This window comes from Monodelphis domestica, chromosome 5, assembly GCF_027887165.1.
Source record: "Monodelphis domestica isolate mMonDom1 chromosome 5, mMonDom1.pri, whole genome shotgun sequence".
In the NCBI taxonomy this organism is placed as follows: domain Eukaryota; kingdom Metazoa; phylum Chordata; class Mammalia; order Didelphimorphia; family Didelphidae; genus Monodelphis; species Monodelphis domestica.
In genome coordinates this window covers 218768033-218789209 of record NC_077231.1, presented here as the reverse complement: position 1 = coordinate 218789209, position 21177 = coordinate 218768033, and the positions used below count along the sequence as shown (strand labels likewise).

General features: G+C 45.0%; 1 protein-coding gene across 1 annotated transcript; it reads left to right on the top strand.

Annotated features, from left to right (window-relative positions):
- The first annotated feature begins 1227 nt into the window (after positions 1-1227).
- On the top strand, positions 1228-21152 carry EPHA1 (EPH receptor A1). The gene is made up of 18 exons (XM_001362870.5): positions 1228-1406; positions 2548-2615; positions 4845-5126; positions 5278-5689; positions 9301-9456; positions 9766-10110; positions 10354-10481; positions 10680-10830; positions 12586-12682; positions 13118-13176; positions 14106-14231; positions 16291-16476; positions 16776-16837; positions 17364-17573; positions 18108-18257; positions 18567-18760; positions 20484-20639; positions 20771-21152. Exons 1-18 carry the CDS (start codon positions 1325-1327, stop codon positions 20847-20849), a joined length of 2943 nt encoding a protein of 980 aa, XP_001362907.2. The 5' UTR covers positions 1228-1324; the 3' UTR covers positions 20850-21152.
- Positions 21153-21177: the final 25 nt, after the last annotated feature.

The window sequence follows — 21177 nt, the reverse complement described above, 5'->3', positions numbered from 1 at the left end:
TCACTGGGGGTCCCCAAGTTCCTTTCCAGGAATCTAAGGGATCAAAACTATTTTCATAATAATACTAATTATATTTTAATTTTGAATAATTTGAATATGGTAAATATCAAGAGATATAATTCACATTAACAAAAAGATTGGGATGTCTTCAATAATTTTTAACAGTGTAAAGAGGTTCTCAAGTTTGACAACCACCAGTATGGAGAGAGATCACAGAAGAGTCTGCTCTCATTTTTGCTGCTTACCATCCATCCAACTCTGATCAAGTCATTAACCTCTATCTGCCCACCTCCCATTAAAATGAAGTGATTAGACTAATATCCCTTCCAAGTATAAATCTTTGATCTTATAATTACATAGGACAGTTCTTTCCAGCAGCTCTGAGATTCAGATGCTATGTTTCTATAAAATGAAAAAATGCATATAAAAATACTATGAAATTATAAAAAACACTAAATAAATGTGCATGAGACAGGAGAAAGAAAGAAAGAAAGAAAGAAAGAAAGAAAGAAAGAAAGAAAGAAAGAAAGAAAGAAAGAAAGAAAGAAAGAAAGAAAGAAAGAAAGAAAGAAAGAAAGAAAGAAAGAAAGAAAGAAAGAAAGAAAGAAAGAAAGAAAGAAAGAAAGAAAGAAAGAAAGAAAGAAAGAAAGAAAGAAAAAGAAAGAAAGAAAAAGAAAGAAAGAAGGAAGGAAGGAAGGATGGTTGAATGGGTAGATGGAGAGGGAGAGAAAGAGATAGGCAGGCAGGCAGGCAAGTAGGTAGGTAGTGAGATAAATCATTTCTTATGTACTTGCTATGTGTGGTACTAGGTATATAAATACAAAGCAGCAAGTAGTTTCTATCCTCAAAGGTAGAGGACACCTAGGGAAACAACCTATACATAGATACAGCTCTAAATTTATGATCTATGACTTCAGGACAAAATACAGATTTCATGCCTTAATACAAATGAATATAACTATTAGTATTTCTGATTAATAAATATTGTCCTAAGTAAATGCTTATTAGAATACTTCAAGTCGGCGTTAGCTGGGGCTGTATTAGTATCTAAGCTATTCAGGATTGATCTGATTTGGGGGTTAAGTGTGTCAGTTAGTCAATTCTACGTGACCCCCACTGGATGGATCCGCAATTTCATTCAGGTATAGGCTATCTTCCAGTGGGACATTTGCGCCTCGACTACTGTCCCTTTAAGGAGGTGAGCCAGGTGAGGCTCGAAATCCCGCCCTCTGCCAAGGCGCCGCCCCCTCCGCCCCCGCCCTGCTTTCCCTGGCTCCACCACTCCCGGTGACCGGCCCTAGGTCCCGGTCCCGGCTCCGGCGCCATGCAGCGGCGCTGCCCCCTGGGGCTCGGGCTCCTGCTGCTGCTCTGCGCCCAGCTGCCCCCGGGGGCGCCCGCCAAAGAAGGTACTGACTCCCCTCCGCTGCAGATCTCTCCTTCCCTCTTAGTCTCCCCCTTCCCCCAACCCTCTCCCTTACCCAGGAGTCCTCGGCCCTAGGGACCATCTCCTCCCCCCACTCCCTCCACCACGCTTATGCACTCCCCATCTTTCCATTCCTTGCAGGGCTCCCCGCAACCTTGCACATGCCTTCCGCTTGGCACACATTCACCCTCCCAGGACAGTCCAGGCTCTCGACTTGCCAGGCCAAACTTTGCTCTTTAACCCCTCCGTGCTATTTGCTGGGATTAGTCACTCCCCTCACTAGCACCCCTAACCACTAGGCCCCGGGGTGGACGTGGAGGTCAGGAGGGCGCTAAAGACTGAAGGGAGCCCCTTTGCTAGTGTATTACTGGTTGAAGAGAACCCGATCACCACCACCCTCTGCTTCTGGGGGAGTCCAAACTTCAGGTTACATCTGCCCTGGGAACACAGATCTTAACCCTTTCCCGTCCTCCACCATCACTACCTTAATTGGATGCAATAAAAAAGAGAGTAAGGCCTCCCTCCCGATCTTGGGTTGTGGGCTTTGGGCTGCATTTCCACCAAACTGCCCTACGACCACTCTTAACCGTGAATGCCAGAGCCACTGAGGCCCACCTTGATGCAACCCTGGGAGGGAGAGAGAGGTTATAGAATCATAAATTTTTGAATTGGAATCAAGAGATCTGGTCCAGTTACAAAAGAGGAAACGGAGACCCAAAGATATTATTTTCTTGCCTAAGAGATTGTTTTCTATAAGCCTTTACACTCTGTCTAAATGGACTGTCCCCTGGGGGCAAGGGTTATTTATCCTGTCTGTCATCCAGTAGACCGAGAATCTCCACCCCCAGATTCTTCTGGCCATGAACTCAGCAGAGGGTCCGGCATTCTAGCCCTTTCTAAGTATTTATCCTTCCTTCTTCTAAACCCTCTAAGTGTCCCTGCAACATGTGTTTCACAGGCTTGCATACCCCTTGTTGCTAGAATGTGTTTTGCTCAAAAAGTTTTTTAGAGATTAACAAAAGCTGGTTTAATGAGAGTGGGGGGCAAGGGTGGAGGGGAGAAAGGAAGCATCCTCGAGCTGGTCTCTTCCCCAAGATGGTCTGACATCCCTCTCTGCCCCCCAGTAACTCTGCTAGACACCAGCACTGCACAAGGAGAACTGGGCTGGCTATTGGACCCACCAGAGACTGGGGTGAGTACGAGGAGCCAGAAGGGCTTGCAGGACTAGGGAGGGTTCTAGGCCAGTGGGAAATGGGACAGGCAGGTGGGTGGGGGAAGAGAAGAAAAGAGCAGGAAAAACTGGAAGTGTCTCCCAGGGAGGCAGTTGTCGGGTGTGTGTTGGGGGCAGGGGGGGGGGGTGAGGGGGTGGAGCGGAGGCTGAGTCAGAGCCTAGTGAGTGGGGTGAAATGGGGGGGCCTGACTTTTCCCCATGGAGAATGTCTAAATAACCTAGCTTAGGTTGGCTCCTCCCCTTTCCTGTTTTCCCTAAATGGGGGGTGGGGGGTGATCCCAAGAGGAGTGGATTTGACAACAGGAGATGATCACTAAGAATTTTAAAGGAAATTGGGGAGGGAAATCCAGCTGCTGTCACAGCTACTCTCCCTCATAAAAAGTAAAATCTATGACGTTTTCTTCCCTACTTCCAAACTCTTGACTGTTGCTGCCATCCTGTCCATCAGGAGTCTTTAAACCCTTCATCTTGCTATCCCGGGGGTGTCATGCATGTTCCAGGTACATATTCCTCTATACCCAGTCATCAGGGGAAGCAGGATCTCCCCCCAAAAGGGTTTAGAGAATCTTGAGAGGCCCTGTAGGCAGGAGAGGCTGAGTGTGAGAATTTTGTCTGTTCTCCCAGGATGACTGAAGAGTGAAACCAGCAAGCAAGGGAGATATTCCAGCTAGTTAAAGCTCTGGGGTTCTTGCTGAGGGCCTTTCCCTGCTTTGAGCTTCATCGATGAGGGTTTTGTTTTATGGCAGCCACCCTCTCTAGTTTCTTAGGTGCTAGACTATTCCTTCTGGGTTTGCTGTTCCCTTTTCCTCTGCTTTTTAGGGTCCTGGCTCCACTCTTTCTGCTCTCCCACAGTGTGGCCTGTAATTAGAGTTAATAGACTAAACTATAATGTATCCTCCAGGAGGGGCTGCTTAGGAAATCCTGAACTAGACGTGCCCTAATAGGCGCCTTATCCCATAAAACAGCTAATCACCCCACAACTATGGCTATGGGCCCACCTGCTGGTTCCCACTGGTCCCTTGAACTCCCACCCCCTCCCAACCTCACCCCCATTCCCAACCCCAACTAATTCTTTCACTAGCAACTAATTATCCTTAACTGAAAAGAAGTAGGCTGTTCAGTTTAACAGAGCAGCAGTGGGTAGAAGATCAAGGAGAAGAGTCAGTGATTCCTCCTTCAGTTTGTCCATCCCACACACCCCTCACCCCAGATACAAAAGTCAGTCAAAATAACCAGCAGCCAACCACCTGGCTTCCCAGGATGCACTTGGGACACTGACTACTTAGCCTATTAATAAAGGATTCTTATTGCTGGTGTAGAACATCTGTTTGTCTGCCCCATCTCCTGTTTTGTCGCTGCTGAAACAGAGGGAGGACAGGTTACAGTTAAGACCGAATGTCTTTGCAAGCACCAGCTGAGGCCGTGGCAATCTGACTATGGTCACCCCCCACTTCTATGCCAACTGCTGGCTTGCTTGACTTCACCTATAACACTCCACCCCCCAGCTTAGGTCCTGGCACTTTACCTTTCTCCCCTAGACTTTCTAAGTCCCTGGAGTTCCATAGGCTTAGTCATGCCTAAAGTAACTTTGGTAGCAGGTAGAGAGATTCTACTTCTCTTCGGCCATTGACAGTCCTTCCACCACTAGTAAGTAGCTTTTTAGATGTAGTTATGCGTACATCTACATGCACACACATATCTATATCTAGACTCAATTTACCAAGCCCAGCTACAAAATTCCATGTGGCCAATTTCCTAAAGCTGAAAAACAAACTCATCAAATATTAGGCGATCCCAATGACAGACAATTATTAAGTGTCCTTTTACCTATGAAGATTGCATCTTCTTTATAACTCCCAATGTCTGCACAGCCTTGAAATACCAGGAGTAAACTCGAACTTGAGCCATGAACTGGGTATACTTGAGAGCTCTAGATAAAGTGGGAGCTGTGCAGACGAGGACCAAAGAAGCCCTGCTTTGGTTGCCCTTTCTTCAGTGGGACAGAGTTGTGAGGGAGAACCAGTGGCCATGAGCCTTAGATATTCTGTCCTGAAGCTTTGGGGGGCTACCCTAAAGCAGGGATGTATCTTGCTGCCTGGAGTAAAGATAATAGAATGAGAGGAGTGATTCTTCAGAAAGGGAGTGGGAGGGAGGGTTAAGGGCACACTGACACAATTTCTCTCCATCCAGTGGAGTGAAGTGCAACAGATGTTGAATGGAACGCCAATGTACATGTACCAGGACTGTCCAATGCTGGCTGGGGGTGACACAGAACACTGGCTTCGCTCCAATTGGATCTACCGGGGGGAGGCAGCTTCTCGAGTTCATGTGGAGCTTCAGTTTACTGTTCGAGACTGCAAGAGTTTCCCGGGAGGGTCAGGACCACAGGGCTGCAAGGAGACATTCAACCTCTTCTACATGGAAAGTGATCATGATGTGGGCATCCAGCTTCGCCGACCCCTCTTCCAAAAGGTGCTGTTGCCCCACCATGTCCATCCCTAGTTCAGCCCTTTGACCAGCCTGATCTCTTGAAACAACCCTTACTGCCAAGGAGAGGAAAATCATGAAGGAGGGGGAGTCCATACTCTAGTGGCTCTAGCACTCAATTCTCTTGTCTCCCCAGGTGACGACAGTGGCTGCAGACCAGAGTTTTACCATACGGGACCTGGCAACTGGTGCCGTGCGGCTAAATGTGGAGCGATGCCTGCTGGGCCACCTGACTCGTCGTGGCCTTTACCTTGCTTTTCACAACCCAGGAGCTTGTGTGGCCCTGGTGGCTGTTCGTGTATTCTACCAGCGTTGTGCTGAGATTGTGCATAAGCTAGCACACTTCCCTGACACCCTTCCAAAGTCGATGGGTTTGGTGGAGGTGGCAGGGACCTGCCTGCCTCATGCCCAGTATGCCCCTGGCCCCTCGGTTGCCCCTCGAATGCACTGTAGCACTGATGGAGAATGGCTGGTACCCGTGGGTAGATGTTACTGCAACCCAGGCTATCAGGAGGTCAAGGAGGAGAATGGTGTCGAACAATGTGCTGGTAAGGGCATGGGAAGAGAAGAGCACCTGGGTGAGAGTTCATGGTTGGGGAGGGAGGACAGGACAAGAATTCTCATCAGCCTTTCCAATTTTGTACTGCAGGATTCCATCTTCTCTGCCTTTGATCACCACCCTTATCACCTCTTACCATTTTCTCTAAACCCTTACCTTGTCTTAGTATCAATTCTAAGACAGAAGAGCAACAAGGGCTAAGTAATGAGGGTTAAGTGACTTGTCCGAGGTCTCATAGCTAGGAAATATCTAAGGCCAAATTTGAACCCAGGTCCTCCTGACCCCAGGCGTGACTCTCTATCTATTATGCTGCTTGACTGCCTCTCATCACTCCTGAACTTAATTTTTTCTACTCATCTCTCCCATATCCCTATTCCTCTTCCTTTCTCCAGCCCTATTTGCAAAAGACTTCACAAACCTTAAAAGAGCTACCTAAATATCAATCCACTGTCTTCATCCTATCTTACTTGCTCCACTCTTATCACTGTTAATTATTTCCATTTTCTGCATCATTATTCTCCCTGTCCTGTAACCTAGGGTGTGGATGGGGATGGGGGTAAGGGGGTGCACAGGGCCAGACTGGAATCATGGGGGCTGTATGAGAGAGGGGGGCACAAATAAGTACTGACTGCTGAACTAACCTTCATTTTCAGCTTTAGGTTTAGCCACTCAGTTCTCTATAATTTAGGGATGGGAACCGGCATGTCAAAACTCTGCCTCCCCCATGGGGTAGCTAGGTGGCTCAGTGGATAAAGAGCCAAGCCTAGAGCTGTCCTACATTCAAATCTGGGCTCAGACACTTCCTAGTTATGTGACCCCGGGCAGGTCACTTAACCCCAAGGTCCTAGCCCTTCTGCTCTTGTGCCTTGGAACCAATACTTAATAAGGGTTTAAAAAAAACCTCTACCTAGGGGGCAGCTGGGTAGCTCAATGGATTAAGAGCCAGGCCTAGAGACAGGAGGTCCTAGGTTCAAATCTGGCCTCAGCCACTTCCTAGCTGTGTGACCCTGGGCAAGTCACTTGACCCCCATTGCCTAGCCCTTACCACTCTTCTGCCTTGGAGCCAGTACACAGTATTGACTCCAAGACGGAAGGTAAGGGTTTAAAAAAAAAAAAACAAACCTCTACCTACCCTGAAGTGTTATGATGACAGTAACAGTAGTTCACATATATATAGCACTTTAAGGTTTGCAAAGATAAGTGTTTGCATATATATATACATATATTAGAGATGTACATATATATACACATACATAAAAAATTGTATTTGATTTTCATAACCCTGTAAAGTAGGTGCTATTATTTCCATCTTTTAGATAAAGAAACTGAGAGTCAGGTTAAGTGACTTGCTCTTGGTCACCTGCTAATATGTGTATAAGACATGATTCAAACCAAAGTGTTCCGGATTCTGTCTGGTCCCTCATCCATTATATAGACTCATGCTTCATTCCTTCATACTTCCACTACAAATCAGTTGTTAATAGAACCTCTTTTGCCACTGTCCTTCCAAACTGAAGCCTTAACCCCTCTTGAACCATGGCAGTACGCTGTTAACTAGTCTCCCTGCTTCCAGAATCTTCCCCCTTCCAGGCTTTCCTATATGCTCTACCACACTGTAATAATCTTCTGAAGCACAGATTTTCACTTGTCACTAGCCTATTCAAGACAATGTCTAGTGACTTTCAGGTGCTCCAGACTCACCCTTTCCAAGATGACTACAACCTCCAAGATCTTGTTCATTTTGAGGCAAAAACTAGGAAATGGGCACTTGAGTTTCAGGCATATTCAGCTTCCCAAATTTATTTCCTTTTCCCTATTTGGTTTTACTTTTCACCATTCCCACCCCCTGCCATGCCCCTTACATCATATATAGTGCTCATATATATATATGTGCGTGTGTGTATGTATCTATGTGCATATATATATGTATCTATGTGCATATATATATATATAGTGCTCTTATACCCTCTCTTTTTCACATTTTAGAGATCAGTTGTTTGGGGGGTGTTGTGGGGAGCAGGGTAGAGTAGGTATTGTGATTGCTAACATTTATATATCACTTTCAAGTTTGCAAAATACTTTATAAACATTATCTGACTTTTTTCACCTTATAACAACTCTGGAAGATAGGTGCTCTTGTTATCCCCATTTTTCAGAAGTCAAAACTTAAGACAGATGGAATTAAATGACTTGCCCAGGTTCACACAGCAAGTAAGTATCTGAGATTGGGCTTGACAGGTCTTTCTAACTCAAGGGCCAGTGTTCTATCCATCTCTTAGCTGCCTCAAAACTCATATTCTGATATAAATAACTGAAAGCAACTTAGTCCTCCTCAGGCTGTTTTCATATGAACCTAAATCAAAGGCTTCAGCAAAAGGAATAAAAACTGATGGTAAAATTGGGGGCCTCAGGTGGAAAAGGGAATTATCAGTGATGTCCAAATCATACCCTGTTAACAGTTACCTATTCCACTGCTTGTTGAGGGATAAGGTATATTTAAGAAATTATAACATCATGACATGCCAACTAGTCAGAATAATGGACTTTGAGATCACCTTACAAAGTCCAATCTGGCTCTGAAATTAGTATTTACTCTTTACGAAAATAAAAACAGACTGATGAAATGTGCTTCATACATAACTAACTGTTCAGGAGCACAATCTTTACCTGCAGCTAGGTTTCTTCTATAGTCACATCAAAATTAGAAGGGATATACGTCCATCTCTTTTTATCCTTTATTTAACTTCCTCTAGGGCACCAAGTCACATATCAGTATACATTTCTGAAAAGTTTTGTCCTTAAAGAGTTGTATTTGAAACATAAATTCATTCTTCTCCAGGAGCTTCACATCAGAGCTGATAGAATTAAAAATGAGGGAGTAAACCCCTGGGCCTGAATTTAACCTGGGAATGCCTTTTGGAAAGGAAAGGACTTGAACTAGACCCTAGAGGATGGGTAGAATTTGGATAGGAAGAGAAGAGGAGAAATTCATTCCAAGAAGGAGAAAGTCAAGTCAGCAAGAAATTATTTAGCACCCACTATGTACCAGGCACTATACCAAGCTCTGGCATGCAAAGAAAGACAGAAAATAGTCCCTGCCCTCAAGGAGCTCCCATTCTAATGGAAAGAGGCAAAGGAAAAAGGAAAATGAACCTTTGGTGTTGGACAGGCACTGGCCTACCTTGAATGGAAGGTACTTGGTAGAGAATAACAGAAGATACTTCTGGACTAATGAAATGGGTTCATGTTTTAGAGGCCCTTGAATCAGGAGTTTGGACACAGACTGGTACAGTGGATAAAAGAATGGCTTTGGAGTTGGAGAACCCGGATTCAAATCCTTCCTCTGACACATACCTACCTGTGTCACCTTGGACGAGTTTTTTGACCTCCCCAGGCCTCAATTTTTAAATCTGTAAAATCAAGAGGCCAAAGATGCTTTTCAAATGCTTTCCAGCTCTAGATCTGTGATTCTATGGTACAGATCCTTTTGGAAGAGTAATATTGGATCAGCGTGGTTCCTAAAAAGAATAGTTGTTCTAATGTTACGAAAGTGAAATATTTGATCAAGAAAGTTGATGTCTTTCCATTCTCCCTTTTTAGCCTGCCCTGTCAATTTCTACCGCTCTGAGATGGATACCCCCAGCTGCCTCAAGTGCCCTCCCCACAGCACAGCTAAGTCTGTGGGGGCTACAATCTGCACCTGTGTGAGTGGCCACTACAGAACTCCTGGGGAAGGGCCCCAGGTAGCATGCACACGTGAGTGGGGTGGGTGTCCTGGGTGACTAGGGAGGGAAGGGTCCCAGATTACATAAAGGGGTGCACTGCCAGTGGTTCTCCCCCCTCCAAAACAATCAGGTAAATATACCATCTTCCCCTAAACCAACTGGACGTGACCCTGGCATACCAAACAGAATTTCATCATAGATTCCCCAGTCCATTCTCTTCAGAAAACCTCTTAATCCACAAGGGATTCAGCTGTGAATTTTATGCCTCAAAGAATCTCACTGGTAGAAGTGACCTAATATTGAGAATTTCTGCCATCTAGTTTTATATACTTTCCAATAGGTCCTCCCTCAGCCCCTCAAAACATCAGCTTCTCTCTTTCGGGGACTCAACTCTCTCTGCAATGGAAGCCACCCAAGGATTCAGGAGGACGTCGAGATGTGATCTACAATGTGGAGTGTGCACAGTGTCAGGGAATAGCCCCAGATGAGGGACTATGTCAGCCTTGTGGGGCAGCTGTGCACTTCTCCCCTGGCACCAAGGGACTCACACTGCCTGCCCTTCAAATCAATGGCCTTGAACCCTATGCCAACTACACCTTTCGTGTTGAAGCCAAAAATGGAGTATCTGACCTGGACCCATCTGGTTCTCCCAGCGCTATGCTCAGCCTTAGCATTGGACATGCAGGTGAGGACTTCTGGAAAGGGGACCACCAGAGCAGTGCTTGGGAAAGACAGATGAGGGAGGAGTGCTGTAGACCATCAAGGGGCAAGAAAAAGTGATGGAGGAGAAATCTAAAGTCCCGTGTTGGGCTCTCCCCATGCCAGCATCCTGACTTTAACTACTTTCACAGTAGCTGACTAATCCAATGGCTGCTCCTTTGTTTCCTGATCCAGTGGTTTACTAATCCTGACTCTTAACCATATTCAGAACCACTGTCCGGCTTATCCTTGAGCCTGGTGAAGAGAGGGCCCCGACGCCTTGAGCTCTCCTGGGCAGGCTCACAACCTCGCAGCCCTGGAGTCAACCTGAGCTATGAGTTGCATGTTCTGAACCAGGTCAGACCCTATCCCCCCAAATCCATCCCCAGCCACATCCTGAGTCCAGGGTGGGAAGCCCAAATCAATTGTATTCCTTCACCAAGTAAAACATTCCCAGATGACAATATCTTTACCACTTCCTCCTCACTGATGCCTCCTCACAAAGCCCTTCCTCACCTTTTCCTTATAATCACCAAAGCCCATCCCACCACATAGAAGGAAGAGAGATACCAGATGGTGCCAGAGCCCAGAGCGTTGCTGACAGAGCTACAGCCTGACACTACCTACGTGGTGCGAGTCCGAACACTAACTCCTCTGGGTCCTGGACCCTACTCTCCTGATCATGAGTTTCGGACCAGCCCTCCTCGTGAGTAATCAATCCTCGGAGCCCAACTGCGCTGGTCTCACCCTCCCAGTGAGACCCTCACCTTCCCCCACACATGCATATGCAGTTCTCCCAGTGACCCCTATGCACCTGTACACACGCCCCAGCCTTTGTGTGAGTGATCTTTGCCCACACACAGATGCCACCCTCTCGTCCATGAATGACCCTTCTAAGAACACACACAAATCTCCCACCGCACCTGCAGCCAGCAGCTCCCTAGTTAGAGACCACACACCATCAGACCATGCTGTGAGTGCTCCCACACACACAAGAGAGGCTTCTCTACACACACACAGTCATTCTGTCTAACAAGATCTTCTCAAAAAATTTATACCAGCTCTTCTCCCCCCCTCCACCCCACCGCCAGGGAATTAGTACTTTCACACAACTCACACATGCTCCAGTTTTCCAATGAACAATCTCTTGGACATAATCAAAGCTAGGATGTGTACAGTACTTTGAGATTTGATCTTTATGATAGCCCCATTACAAAGGGGCTATAAATTTCTGTTCTACAGATGAAGAAATGAGATAGGTTGAGTCATGTAGCTAGTATGTGGGCAGCTAGGTGGTGTGGTGGCTAGAGCTCAGGGCCTGGAGTCAGTAAGTGTGACTCTTCATGACCCCATGGACCATAGTCATCCATGGGGTTTTCTTGGCATGGACACTGGAGAATTTACCATTTCCTTTTTCAGTGGATCCTTCTGTCAGGCATTCAGAAGTTAAGCGACTTGCCCATGGTCACATAGGTAAAAAGTATCTGAGGCTAGATTTGAACTCTTCCTGATTCCCCACTATTCTATCCACTGCACTATCTAGCTGTCTCCTAGAATCAGGAAGACCCAAGTTCAAATCTAGCCTCAGATGCTCACTAGCTGTGTGACTCTGGGCAACTCACTTAACCTCATTTTCCTCAGTTTCCTTGCCAGTAAAATGAACTGGAGAAGGAAATATCAAACCACTCCAGTATCTTTGCCAAGAAAACACCAAATGAGTTCACTTCGCATCAGACATGTCTAAAAAACAACTGAAAAACAATGGCTGCTGGTCTATATTTAATACAGGAGTCAAACTTCCTGATTCAGGGTCCAGAATTTTATGCACTGGCCCCTATGAGTGATACCCTATAGATTAATTAGCCTCCTTATTGAATGAACTATCCCTGAACAAACTTACCAGCCACCTCTACAACAAGGGACCACATCCATCCATCCCTCAGAGATGTACCATTCCTCTACTTGCATGTACTCTTCTCCCATCTCCATAAACAGCAGTTTCAGGGACATCACATGGATATCAGCTCTGAAGTGAACACACACACACACACACACACACACACACACAGCATACTTTTCTCAGTGAATTATCCCTATATGACTACATAGAACCCTTGCAAACAACCTCACACACAAATATCAGACCCTAATGACCAACCCTCCCCAATACGTACACTGAGGCTCCCAGAAAATGATCTTACACAGCAGCCACTGGGCCCACCACCACCATTAAGTGATCCCTCCCTAGACTCCCCTCCCTACTTCCATGAATATGAATTTGATGAAATGGCCATGAAGTTCCTTTCCAACTCTCAAATTCTCTGGGATTGACCCCATAACCACACCAGCAATACCCTATTGAATGATCTCCATTCATTAATCTAGTCTTTCCCTCCTAACCTCCTTGACTCCATGGGGTTTCAAGATCCAACATGCTTTATCTCAGTTCATTTGTCCTCAGTATTTAAGGGCCTGTCTGGGGGAGAGATCGTGGCTGTTGTTTTTGGCCTGATGCTGGCGTTGGCTCTGATCCTTGGATTCTTCATCTTCAGTAAAAGGTATGAGCAATACAGATCCCCTCACCAGTGACCACTGCCCTTCTCACTCATGGCTTCCGCATTCCAGTCCTGATCCTAAATGCTTACTCCAGGCCCCCTCACTCATTCTACTTCTAGTAAATTAACTCAGGTGAGAAAATACTCTTTCTACTCTCTCTACTCTCTATTCTCTCTTTCCCTCCCTCTCTCCCCCTCCTTCTCTCCTTTCTTCCCTCTCTCTCTCCCTCTCCTTCCCTTCCTCCCTCCCTCTATCCCCCTCCTCCTCCCTTCCTCTCTCTTTCTCTCCTCTTCTCCCTCTCCCTCCCCTTCCTTCTCTCTCTCTTTCCCCCTCTCCTTCTCCCTCTCCCTCTCTCCCTTTCAAGAGAATAGACCTGAATGGGGGTAGGAGATGATATGAAGGACTCTGATGAACTTTTTCTTTCCCATATAATGTAGGAGGAGAACTCAAAAGCAAAAAAGGCAGCGAGAGTGTCCTTCTGATGGTGGGGATCGTGGTGAGTCAGTAGTGGGGAGCAGTGACAAGGGACTCTGATGTCATATGAGGCAATAAATATGTTGGGGACAATGATTAAGGATAGAAAAAGGTATTAAGGAAACAGGGCTTCTGAGGCTTGAGATTGTCTCTGGGGCTTTCAAGTTTTGGTACTTAATTAAGTTTAACTTAATTAATCTTTTGCTAAAAGCCCTGGTGTAGCTCTAGTGTAATTATCTATTAGTTGTTACCTCTTTTGCACCCTCCACCCCACCAGGTTCAGTCACACAAACACACTTTCCATCAGCCCAACCCAATCTCCAGGCACCCTTCCCCAACCCAGCTATACTCTGGGTCAAAGTTTATAGGTTGGGAATGTATGCTTGCAGGGAGAGGAATAGGACTTGGGAACATCAAGCTGAGACAGATGGACCTTATCCCAGTCACCTCATTAGAGATCCAGCCTCCAGCCCCCTCTTAAGAAAGCAAGGAGAGAGTTGACATAATGACCCATGGAGCTGCTGAGAGCAACCAGGGAGTACAGGCTATTGTGAGAGGGAACATGGAGGAGGTGTGAGCACTGAAGATGGTTTGGGCAGTGGAAACTAGAGGAGAAGGCAAGGAATTTGGCAAATAGAGGGAAATTGGGTAACTTACTTCAAATGATGGGGTTGAGAGAGATGACCTTGGGTTCTTTTGCTATTCCACCCCCATATTTCTCAGGAATAGAAGACATCAGAGAATGGTGGTAGGAAGGGAGAGGACAATGAGCAAGATACCAGAGATTGAACTGAACTTCCCTCACCCCTAAACCAGGAAGGGATGATTTGGAGAGAGTCTTGGTAGTAGGGGAGAGGGTAGAAGAGGCATAAATCAGGAGTCTGTAATTGATTCTCTAACCCCGCTCCCTATTAAGAATCTCTAGCTGACCCCTCCTCATTCTTATCCCAGAGGACAAGCTCTGGCTGAAGCCCTATGTAGACCTACAGGCATATGAGGATCCTGCACAAGGTGCCTTGGACTTCGCTCGAGAGCTCGACCCAACCTGGCTGACTGTTGACACAGTCATAGGGGAAGGTGAGCTCTGGCATACCCCATCTCTACCTCTAGCTTATCCATCAGATATCACTACCTCTGAACATCCATCCCTTCCCACTCATCCTCAGTTCTCTCTCAACAAACACAGACACACACATACTGGTGTGTCTCTACACTATCTACCCCTGACAGCACCAAGCCATCCTGCCTTTGCTCTCCCCTCTCAAAGGATGGGAATGTTCACTTCAGGGATCTAATACCCTCTTTCTCAGAATGAATCCTTTTGGCACAAATAAGCTTGGAGTCCATTCTCCTTGAGGGAAAACAGTAACCAAACCATAGAAAGGACTATAGTGACACCTCTATTAAGGAATCATCTGGCAGTGAAGACCATTTAAAAGGGTCCACTGATTTCAAATCTATAATTAGGTGGTACAATGGATAGAATGATAGCCCTGGAGTCAAGGAGACCTGAGTTCAAACTCAGACTTGGACATTTGCTAGCTGTGTGACTGTAGGGCAAGTCTCCTAATCTTTGTCTACTTTGGTCTCCTCAACAGTCAAAATGGGATAACAATAACACCTACTTCCCAGGGTTTTTGGAAGATCAAATACAATGAAATTTCTTAGGTGCTTTGCAAAAGACCTGGCACATAGTGGGCACTACATAAATGCCATGATTTAAATTTTTCCCAAATTGTGAAAAGTAGAGCTCTCTAAATCCAGTCATACACACTTATCTTGTCACCTTGTTAGGGAGTAGCATTGTAAAGCAGGTGAAGTTTTCTGTCTCCCCACCCTGTCCCATTGCCCCTCAGTGCACTTAGGGAAGGATCTGAATACAGATAGTTATACCTATTGACTAATCACACTTGAGCACAAAGAAGGTTCAGTCACAGATCACAGACTTCATACTAGGAGGAATCTCAGCAGCCATTTGTCCAATCCCCTCATTTTTTCACAAATAAAGAAACTGAGACCTATGGAGAGCCAATGATTTGTGCAAAGCCATAAGTAAGTAAGGGGGAGAGTTGAGATTTAGAACCAGACCATCTGATTCTAAATCCAGCACCTTTTCCATTGTACCAAGTGGTCAGTGTTTTTTCATTTGAATAAAAATAATCAACAACAATATTTGACAAAACAATAATATTTGTATAATCCTTTAAGATTTGCAAAGTGCTTTACATATAATTTTATTTCACCCTCACAATAACACTATTAATTAGATGTTGTTATCCTCATTTTACAGTTAAGTAAACTGAAGTTCAGAGAGATTTGTCCAGAGGCATACAGTCAGAAAATGTTTTAAAGAGCCATTTATCTCTTTTTTCTGCATTCTTAAAGGAATGTGGGATGTCAGTAAACATATACATGTTTTGTGTATATATATATATATGCACATATATATATATACACATTCTAACATGAAATTTATTGCTTATATATTAGGTATATATATTTTTATGTATCAGCAAGCAAGTAAATATGCATTTAAGTAGTAGAGGTGAGGCACCCAAGTGTGCGTGTATGCATGTGTGCACACGTGGTATGTGGGTATATGTATATGTGTCTATGGGTGTATAAAGGCCTATTGAAAAGACTTGCCATGAATTTTTAAATAATTTGGTTCTTTTTCAGATAATAGGGAATGTGAGAGAGGAGATTTGATTAATCTTTTGGTTTTTTTATATCACCAAAATATCTTTTGTGTCCTCACTGCTCCCCCAAAATTTAAAAAAATGGAAAAGAAGAATATATTCAGCAAAGCCAATCAATACATCCCCAAAAATGGGTCATTATATGCAGTCTTGCATGGACTTGGACTTCAGTTGATCTTTAGAATAATCCTGTGAAATAGGTGATATTATCCCTGTTTTATAGATGAGGAAAATGAGGCAAACAAGGTTAAATGACTTGCCCAGGGTCACACAGCTATAGTGTGTCTGAGGTCAGATTTGAACTCAGGAAAGGGAATCTGCCCATCACTCTATCTACTGTACTACCTGGCTCCCTGATAGTTACCATAGTAGATGGCAAACATGTTATCTGAGACTACCCATAATGTTCTGCCTCTCTTCTTCCTCCCCATCTCCAGGAGAGTTTGGGGAAGTGTATCGAGGGATCTTGAGAATCCCCAGCCATGACTGTTTCACAGTGGCCATCAAGACTCTGAAAGCCTCATCTCCAGATGGTCATTGGTGGAATTTCCTTCGAGAAGCCACTATCATGAGCCAGTTTAATCACCAACACATCTTGCACCTGGAGGGCGTGATCACCAAGAGTATGGAAGAAGGGGATTTGGGAGATTGACAGGCATCAGGATTTTATCACCAAGAGTATTGGGGTGGGGATGGGAGGTAATGGAATATGGGAACAGAAAAGGTATTGTCCCTAAACTGGAGGAGAGGATTGGGTAAAGTCACTAACAATGGTAAAAAAAATTTAATGGATGTGGGATTCCGGAGATCTTTTGTGATTAGATTAGCATGTAGTAGCCAATGGGAACCCTGAGTGCTAGACTGAAATTCTAGGATCTATTATGTGAGTGAAGCCACCTTAGATCTTCTTTCTGTGTTCCAGGGAAGCCCATTATGATCATCACAGAGTTTATGGAGAATGGGGCCCTGGATGCCTTCTTAAGGGTGAGGGGGATTGAATCAACTGGGATATGGAAGGAGGGAGTGGGAATGAAAGTCAGCCTTGTCATCATCCCTGCTGGATGGATGTGAACTGGAAGCATTTGAAGGCAACCCTAAGGGTTAGTAAGGGGGCCAGCAAGGTGTCTTGGTGGATTGAGCCAGGCCTCTGGATGGGAGGTCCTGGGTTCAAATATGACCTCAGATAATCCTTAGCTGTGTGACCCTGGGCAAGTTACTGGGCAAGTTACCCCCATTGCCTAGCCCTTACCACTCTTCTGCCTTGGAGCCAATACACAGTATTGATTCTAAGATGGAAAGTAAGGGTTTTGTTGTTTTGTTTCTTTAATAAGGAGGGGTTAATGGGGAGAGATGAAAGAAGGAGGAGTTAAAAAAAAAAGACTTTCTAGGTGGTATTCCAAGCTCCTTGGAAGGAAAAGACGACTCATTTATAAAGTGCTTAGCATAATGCTTGGCACATAGTAGATTTGTTCTAATAAATGCTTATTTCCCTTCTATCCTACTATATCAGGCACAGGAAGAACAACTTGCCCCTGGACAACTGGTCTCCATGCTGCAAGGTATTGCCTCTGGTATGAGCCACCTGAGTGACCATAGGTATGTTCATCGAGACCTGGCTGCCAGAAACATCCTTGTGAGCCAGGACCTGTGCTGCAAGGTATCTGACTTTGGCCTGACCCGATTGCTGGATAATGACCGTGATGGCACTTATGAAACCCAGGTCAGATAACTGTTTCTCCAGCTCTTCCCCAGCACATACAATAGTTTTCAGTCCTCTCCATTTTCTTAAGAGTGCTAGAATTGGGGGTGGAGGAGGGGGCAGCTTCGTAGCTCAGTGGATTGCAAACCAGCCCTAGAGATGGGAGGTCCTAAGTTCAAATCTGGCCTCAGACACTTCCCAGCTGTGTGACCTTGGGCAAGTCACTTAACCCCCATTGCCTAGCCCTTACAACTCTTCTGCCTTGGAACCTATTAATTCCTCGGAAGGTAAGGGTTTAAAAAAAAAAAAAAGTAGTGCTAGAATTGGAGTCAGGAAGACCTGAGTTTAAATTCTGCCTCAGATACTTAATATCCTGGGCCAATCACTTAACTAATTTCATCCTTTTGCCTGTTTCTTCATATAGAGTAGAGATAATAGCACCTACTTTATAGAGATGTTCTGAGGATCAAATGAGATCATGTGAAGTGCTTTGCAAACCTTAAAATTCCATATAATTACTTTTATTATTACCTTTGTATCTCCTTCCTGTTCTAGGGAGGGAAGATCCCAATCCGTTGGACAGCCCCAGAAGCCATTGCCCATCGAGTCTTTACCTCAGCCAGTGATGTGTGGAGCTTTGGGGTTGTGATGTGGGAGGTGCTAAGCTTTGGGGATAAGCCATATGGGGACATGAGCAACCAGGAGGTAAGCCCAGGACAACCCTGTGCCCATTCCCAGTCAATATCCATCTGTCTGTCTCTTTTTTCTCTATATTCTATATTCCTTCCCTTCATCCTATGTCTCTCGTCTCCCTTATCTTCCCACCAAAATGCCCTTTTTCTCCTTTGGGCCTCTTTATCTCATCTCCCTTCTTTTTTCCTCCTTCCCTTCTTTTGGGTCTTTCTTCTCCCTGTGCTGTCTTATTCTTTTTTCTTTTCATTACCTTCTATCTACTTCTTCAAGAATCTCTTGCCTTTCTACCACCATGTTTCATCTTCCTCTATTCCACCTCAGGTGATGAAGAGCATTGAAGATGGCTATCGTCTACCTCCTCCCGTTGATTGCCCTGCCCCTTTGTATGATCTCATGAAATGCTGCTGGGCTTATGATCGAACCTGCAGGCCTCGATTCCGACAGCTTCAAACACAGCTAGAACAGCTGCTCGACAGCCCCCATACACTGAGAACCATTGCCAACTTTGACCCTCGGTAACTACGCAAGGGAAAGGGCCAGGGTTGATAAAGCTGGCCAGTCCAGCAGAAGACAATATTTACTACCATATACTAAGGGGGATCATAGATAGGTGGTGCTAGAAGGGACCTCAAACCCTCTAGTCCAACTACATTATTTTGGAGATTAGATCAGAGTTCAGTACTGTCTACACTGGTGAGAGGGAAAAGACACAAACCTTACAGATAAATAGAAAGAAATCTTTTTTGAAGTTTGAGGTAAAAATAGTTTTTGATCATCCATAAAAAGCAACAGTAGCCTGTATCTTAAAGATTTCTGACCAGGTTCTGAATCCCAATATCCCCGACATGCAAATAGCCACACCAAATGATTGTTCATCTGCCTGCGGGGCCTTTTTCCTACAGAAATATAAGTGTGGATTACGGTCTGTAATATATCACTCAGCTGTGCTATGGGTTAAATACACGTTTGTATGCTATCCTGGAAGCTTGGCCACCCTTTAACACTGTTTCTAGGGAAACATTTTCCAAACAAGCAATGTACAAACAAACTCTTGGAATACACCCTGTTCATGAGTTGGGGACTGCTTGTCTATCTTTTTGGAATATGTTCATCCTTTTCCTGGCAAGCTTGATGTCCTAATGACTTTTGGCTCTAGCTAACAGTCCAGGAAAGCCCATCATATGAAATATGGGTGTCAGTAGGGATAGAAATAAGTAGAAATTAGAATCATAGAATCAAAAAACTGGAAGATCTTAGAAACCATCTGATCTAAACACTTGGCATCATCCCAAAGAATGTTCATCCAGCCTCTGCTTAAGCCTATCTAGTTTTGGGGAATGCTCGATCTTCCCAGGTAGACCATTGCCCTTTTAAAGCAAGTCTTCATTGTTACAAAACTTTTCTTTGTATTGAGTCAACCCGCCTTCCTCTAACTTCTGCCCTGGGGTCAAGCAAAATATGTATCATCTTTTCCATAAGTCAGCCTTTCAAATAACACCATTGATAGTACTGTCACTATTCCAGAGCCAAGTGGCCACACCAGAAGTCAAGAACACTTGACTTCGAATTTCCTGCTACCTGCATCCTAGGCACAAGAATAGTTGTTTGCAGGTTTTATGGGTCAGCCTGTATCTGCTTCCCTCCCCCTACTCCAATGGTTTCCACCCAGTAAAAACTGGCTGCCTTTAGGGGCGGGAAGAGTACATGATCTTTTTCTCAATTGAGAGTTGGCAGGATTGTGACACAGCATGTTAAAGATTATCCAGATTTGTAGTTTGGTTGCACATTTTGCCATTTCTGTAGTCAGCATAGCCTGAACATACTCACACGAACATTCACCCACTCACACATGTGATCTTGCTAGGGAGGAAGATGGAAAGCTGGGGTCTAATCTAACACTATTATGGTTTTTCCATAAGCATACAGTTGAGAGCTAGTTAAAGAATGGTTAACAAAGCAAAGGCAGGAGGGAGTTAGGTGGCTCAGTGGATTGAGATCCAGGCTTAGAGACAAGAGGTCCTGTGTTCAAATGTGACTTCAGACACTTCCCAGCTGTGTGACCCTGGGCAAGTCACTTAACCCCTATTGCCTAGCCCTTACTGCCCTTCTGCCTTGGAACCAATACACAGTATTGATTCTAAGCCAGAAGGCAACGGTTTAAAAAAAATTTTTTTTAAAGGGAAGGCAGACAGGCCACAGAATCCCCACAAGCATGATAACTATATCCCTCTCTCTTAGTGTTACCCTTCGGCTACCAAGTGTAAGTGGCTCAGATGGGATCCCATACAGAAGCGTCTCTGAGTGGCTTGAATCCATCCGCATGAAACGCTACATACTGCACTTCAGATCTGCAGGGCTAGACACTATGGAGTGCGTGCTGGAGCTGACTACTGAGTGAGCAAGGATTGGTAGTGGGGAGGGGATGTGTGGATACCAGGGAGCAGGGTTTAGAATTGACTACCAGGCAAGAGGCTCTTTGTGGCTTGGTTTCAGAAAATTGCCTTTCTGCTCTTTCAACTCTCCAGGGACCTGAAGCAGATGGGAATAACACAGGCTGGACATCAGAAGCGAATTCTCTGCAGTATCCAGGGATTCAAGGACTGATTTGTGGAGAGGACAAACTTGAAACCCACCCATAATGCCCATCTTCAGCAGACCATGCTGAGGGTGTAATCTTTTAATGCCCCATCCCTTATTCTAGATCATTTATGTTCTTGGTGCTGCTCTCACCCACACCTCCTATGGAGGAATTATACCCTGTGGTTTGGGGGAGATGTTGTCTTATTTTCTACTTGGAGGCAGGTAGGTAGTTATGGGCAACACTCGGGGGCTATTAGATGGCTTTGGAGATCTGCGTGTGAGCTATGACATATATATATTTTTTGTAAATAAATAGCTTAGGACAGATATACCTACCCCTTTATCATGTTGT

Bases quoted from the DNA above. Each gene is read 5' to 3' on its own strand.
- EPHA1 (XM_001362870.5), top strand. From the start codon at position 1,325: ATGCAGCGGCGCTGCCCCCTGGGGCTCGGGCTCCTGCTGCTGCTCTGC. The intron at 13,177-14,105 runs GTGAGTCAGTAG...TTCTTATCCCAG, and splicing joins TTCTGATGGTGGGGATCGTG to AGGACAAGCTCTGGCTGAAG. The intron at 20,640-20,770 runs GTGAGCAAGGAT...TCAACTCTCCAG, and splicing joins GTGCTGGAGCTGACTACTGA to GGACCTGAAGCAGATGGGAA.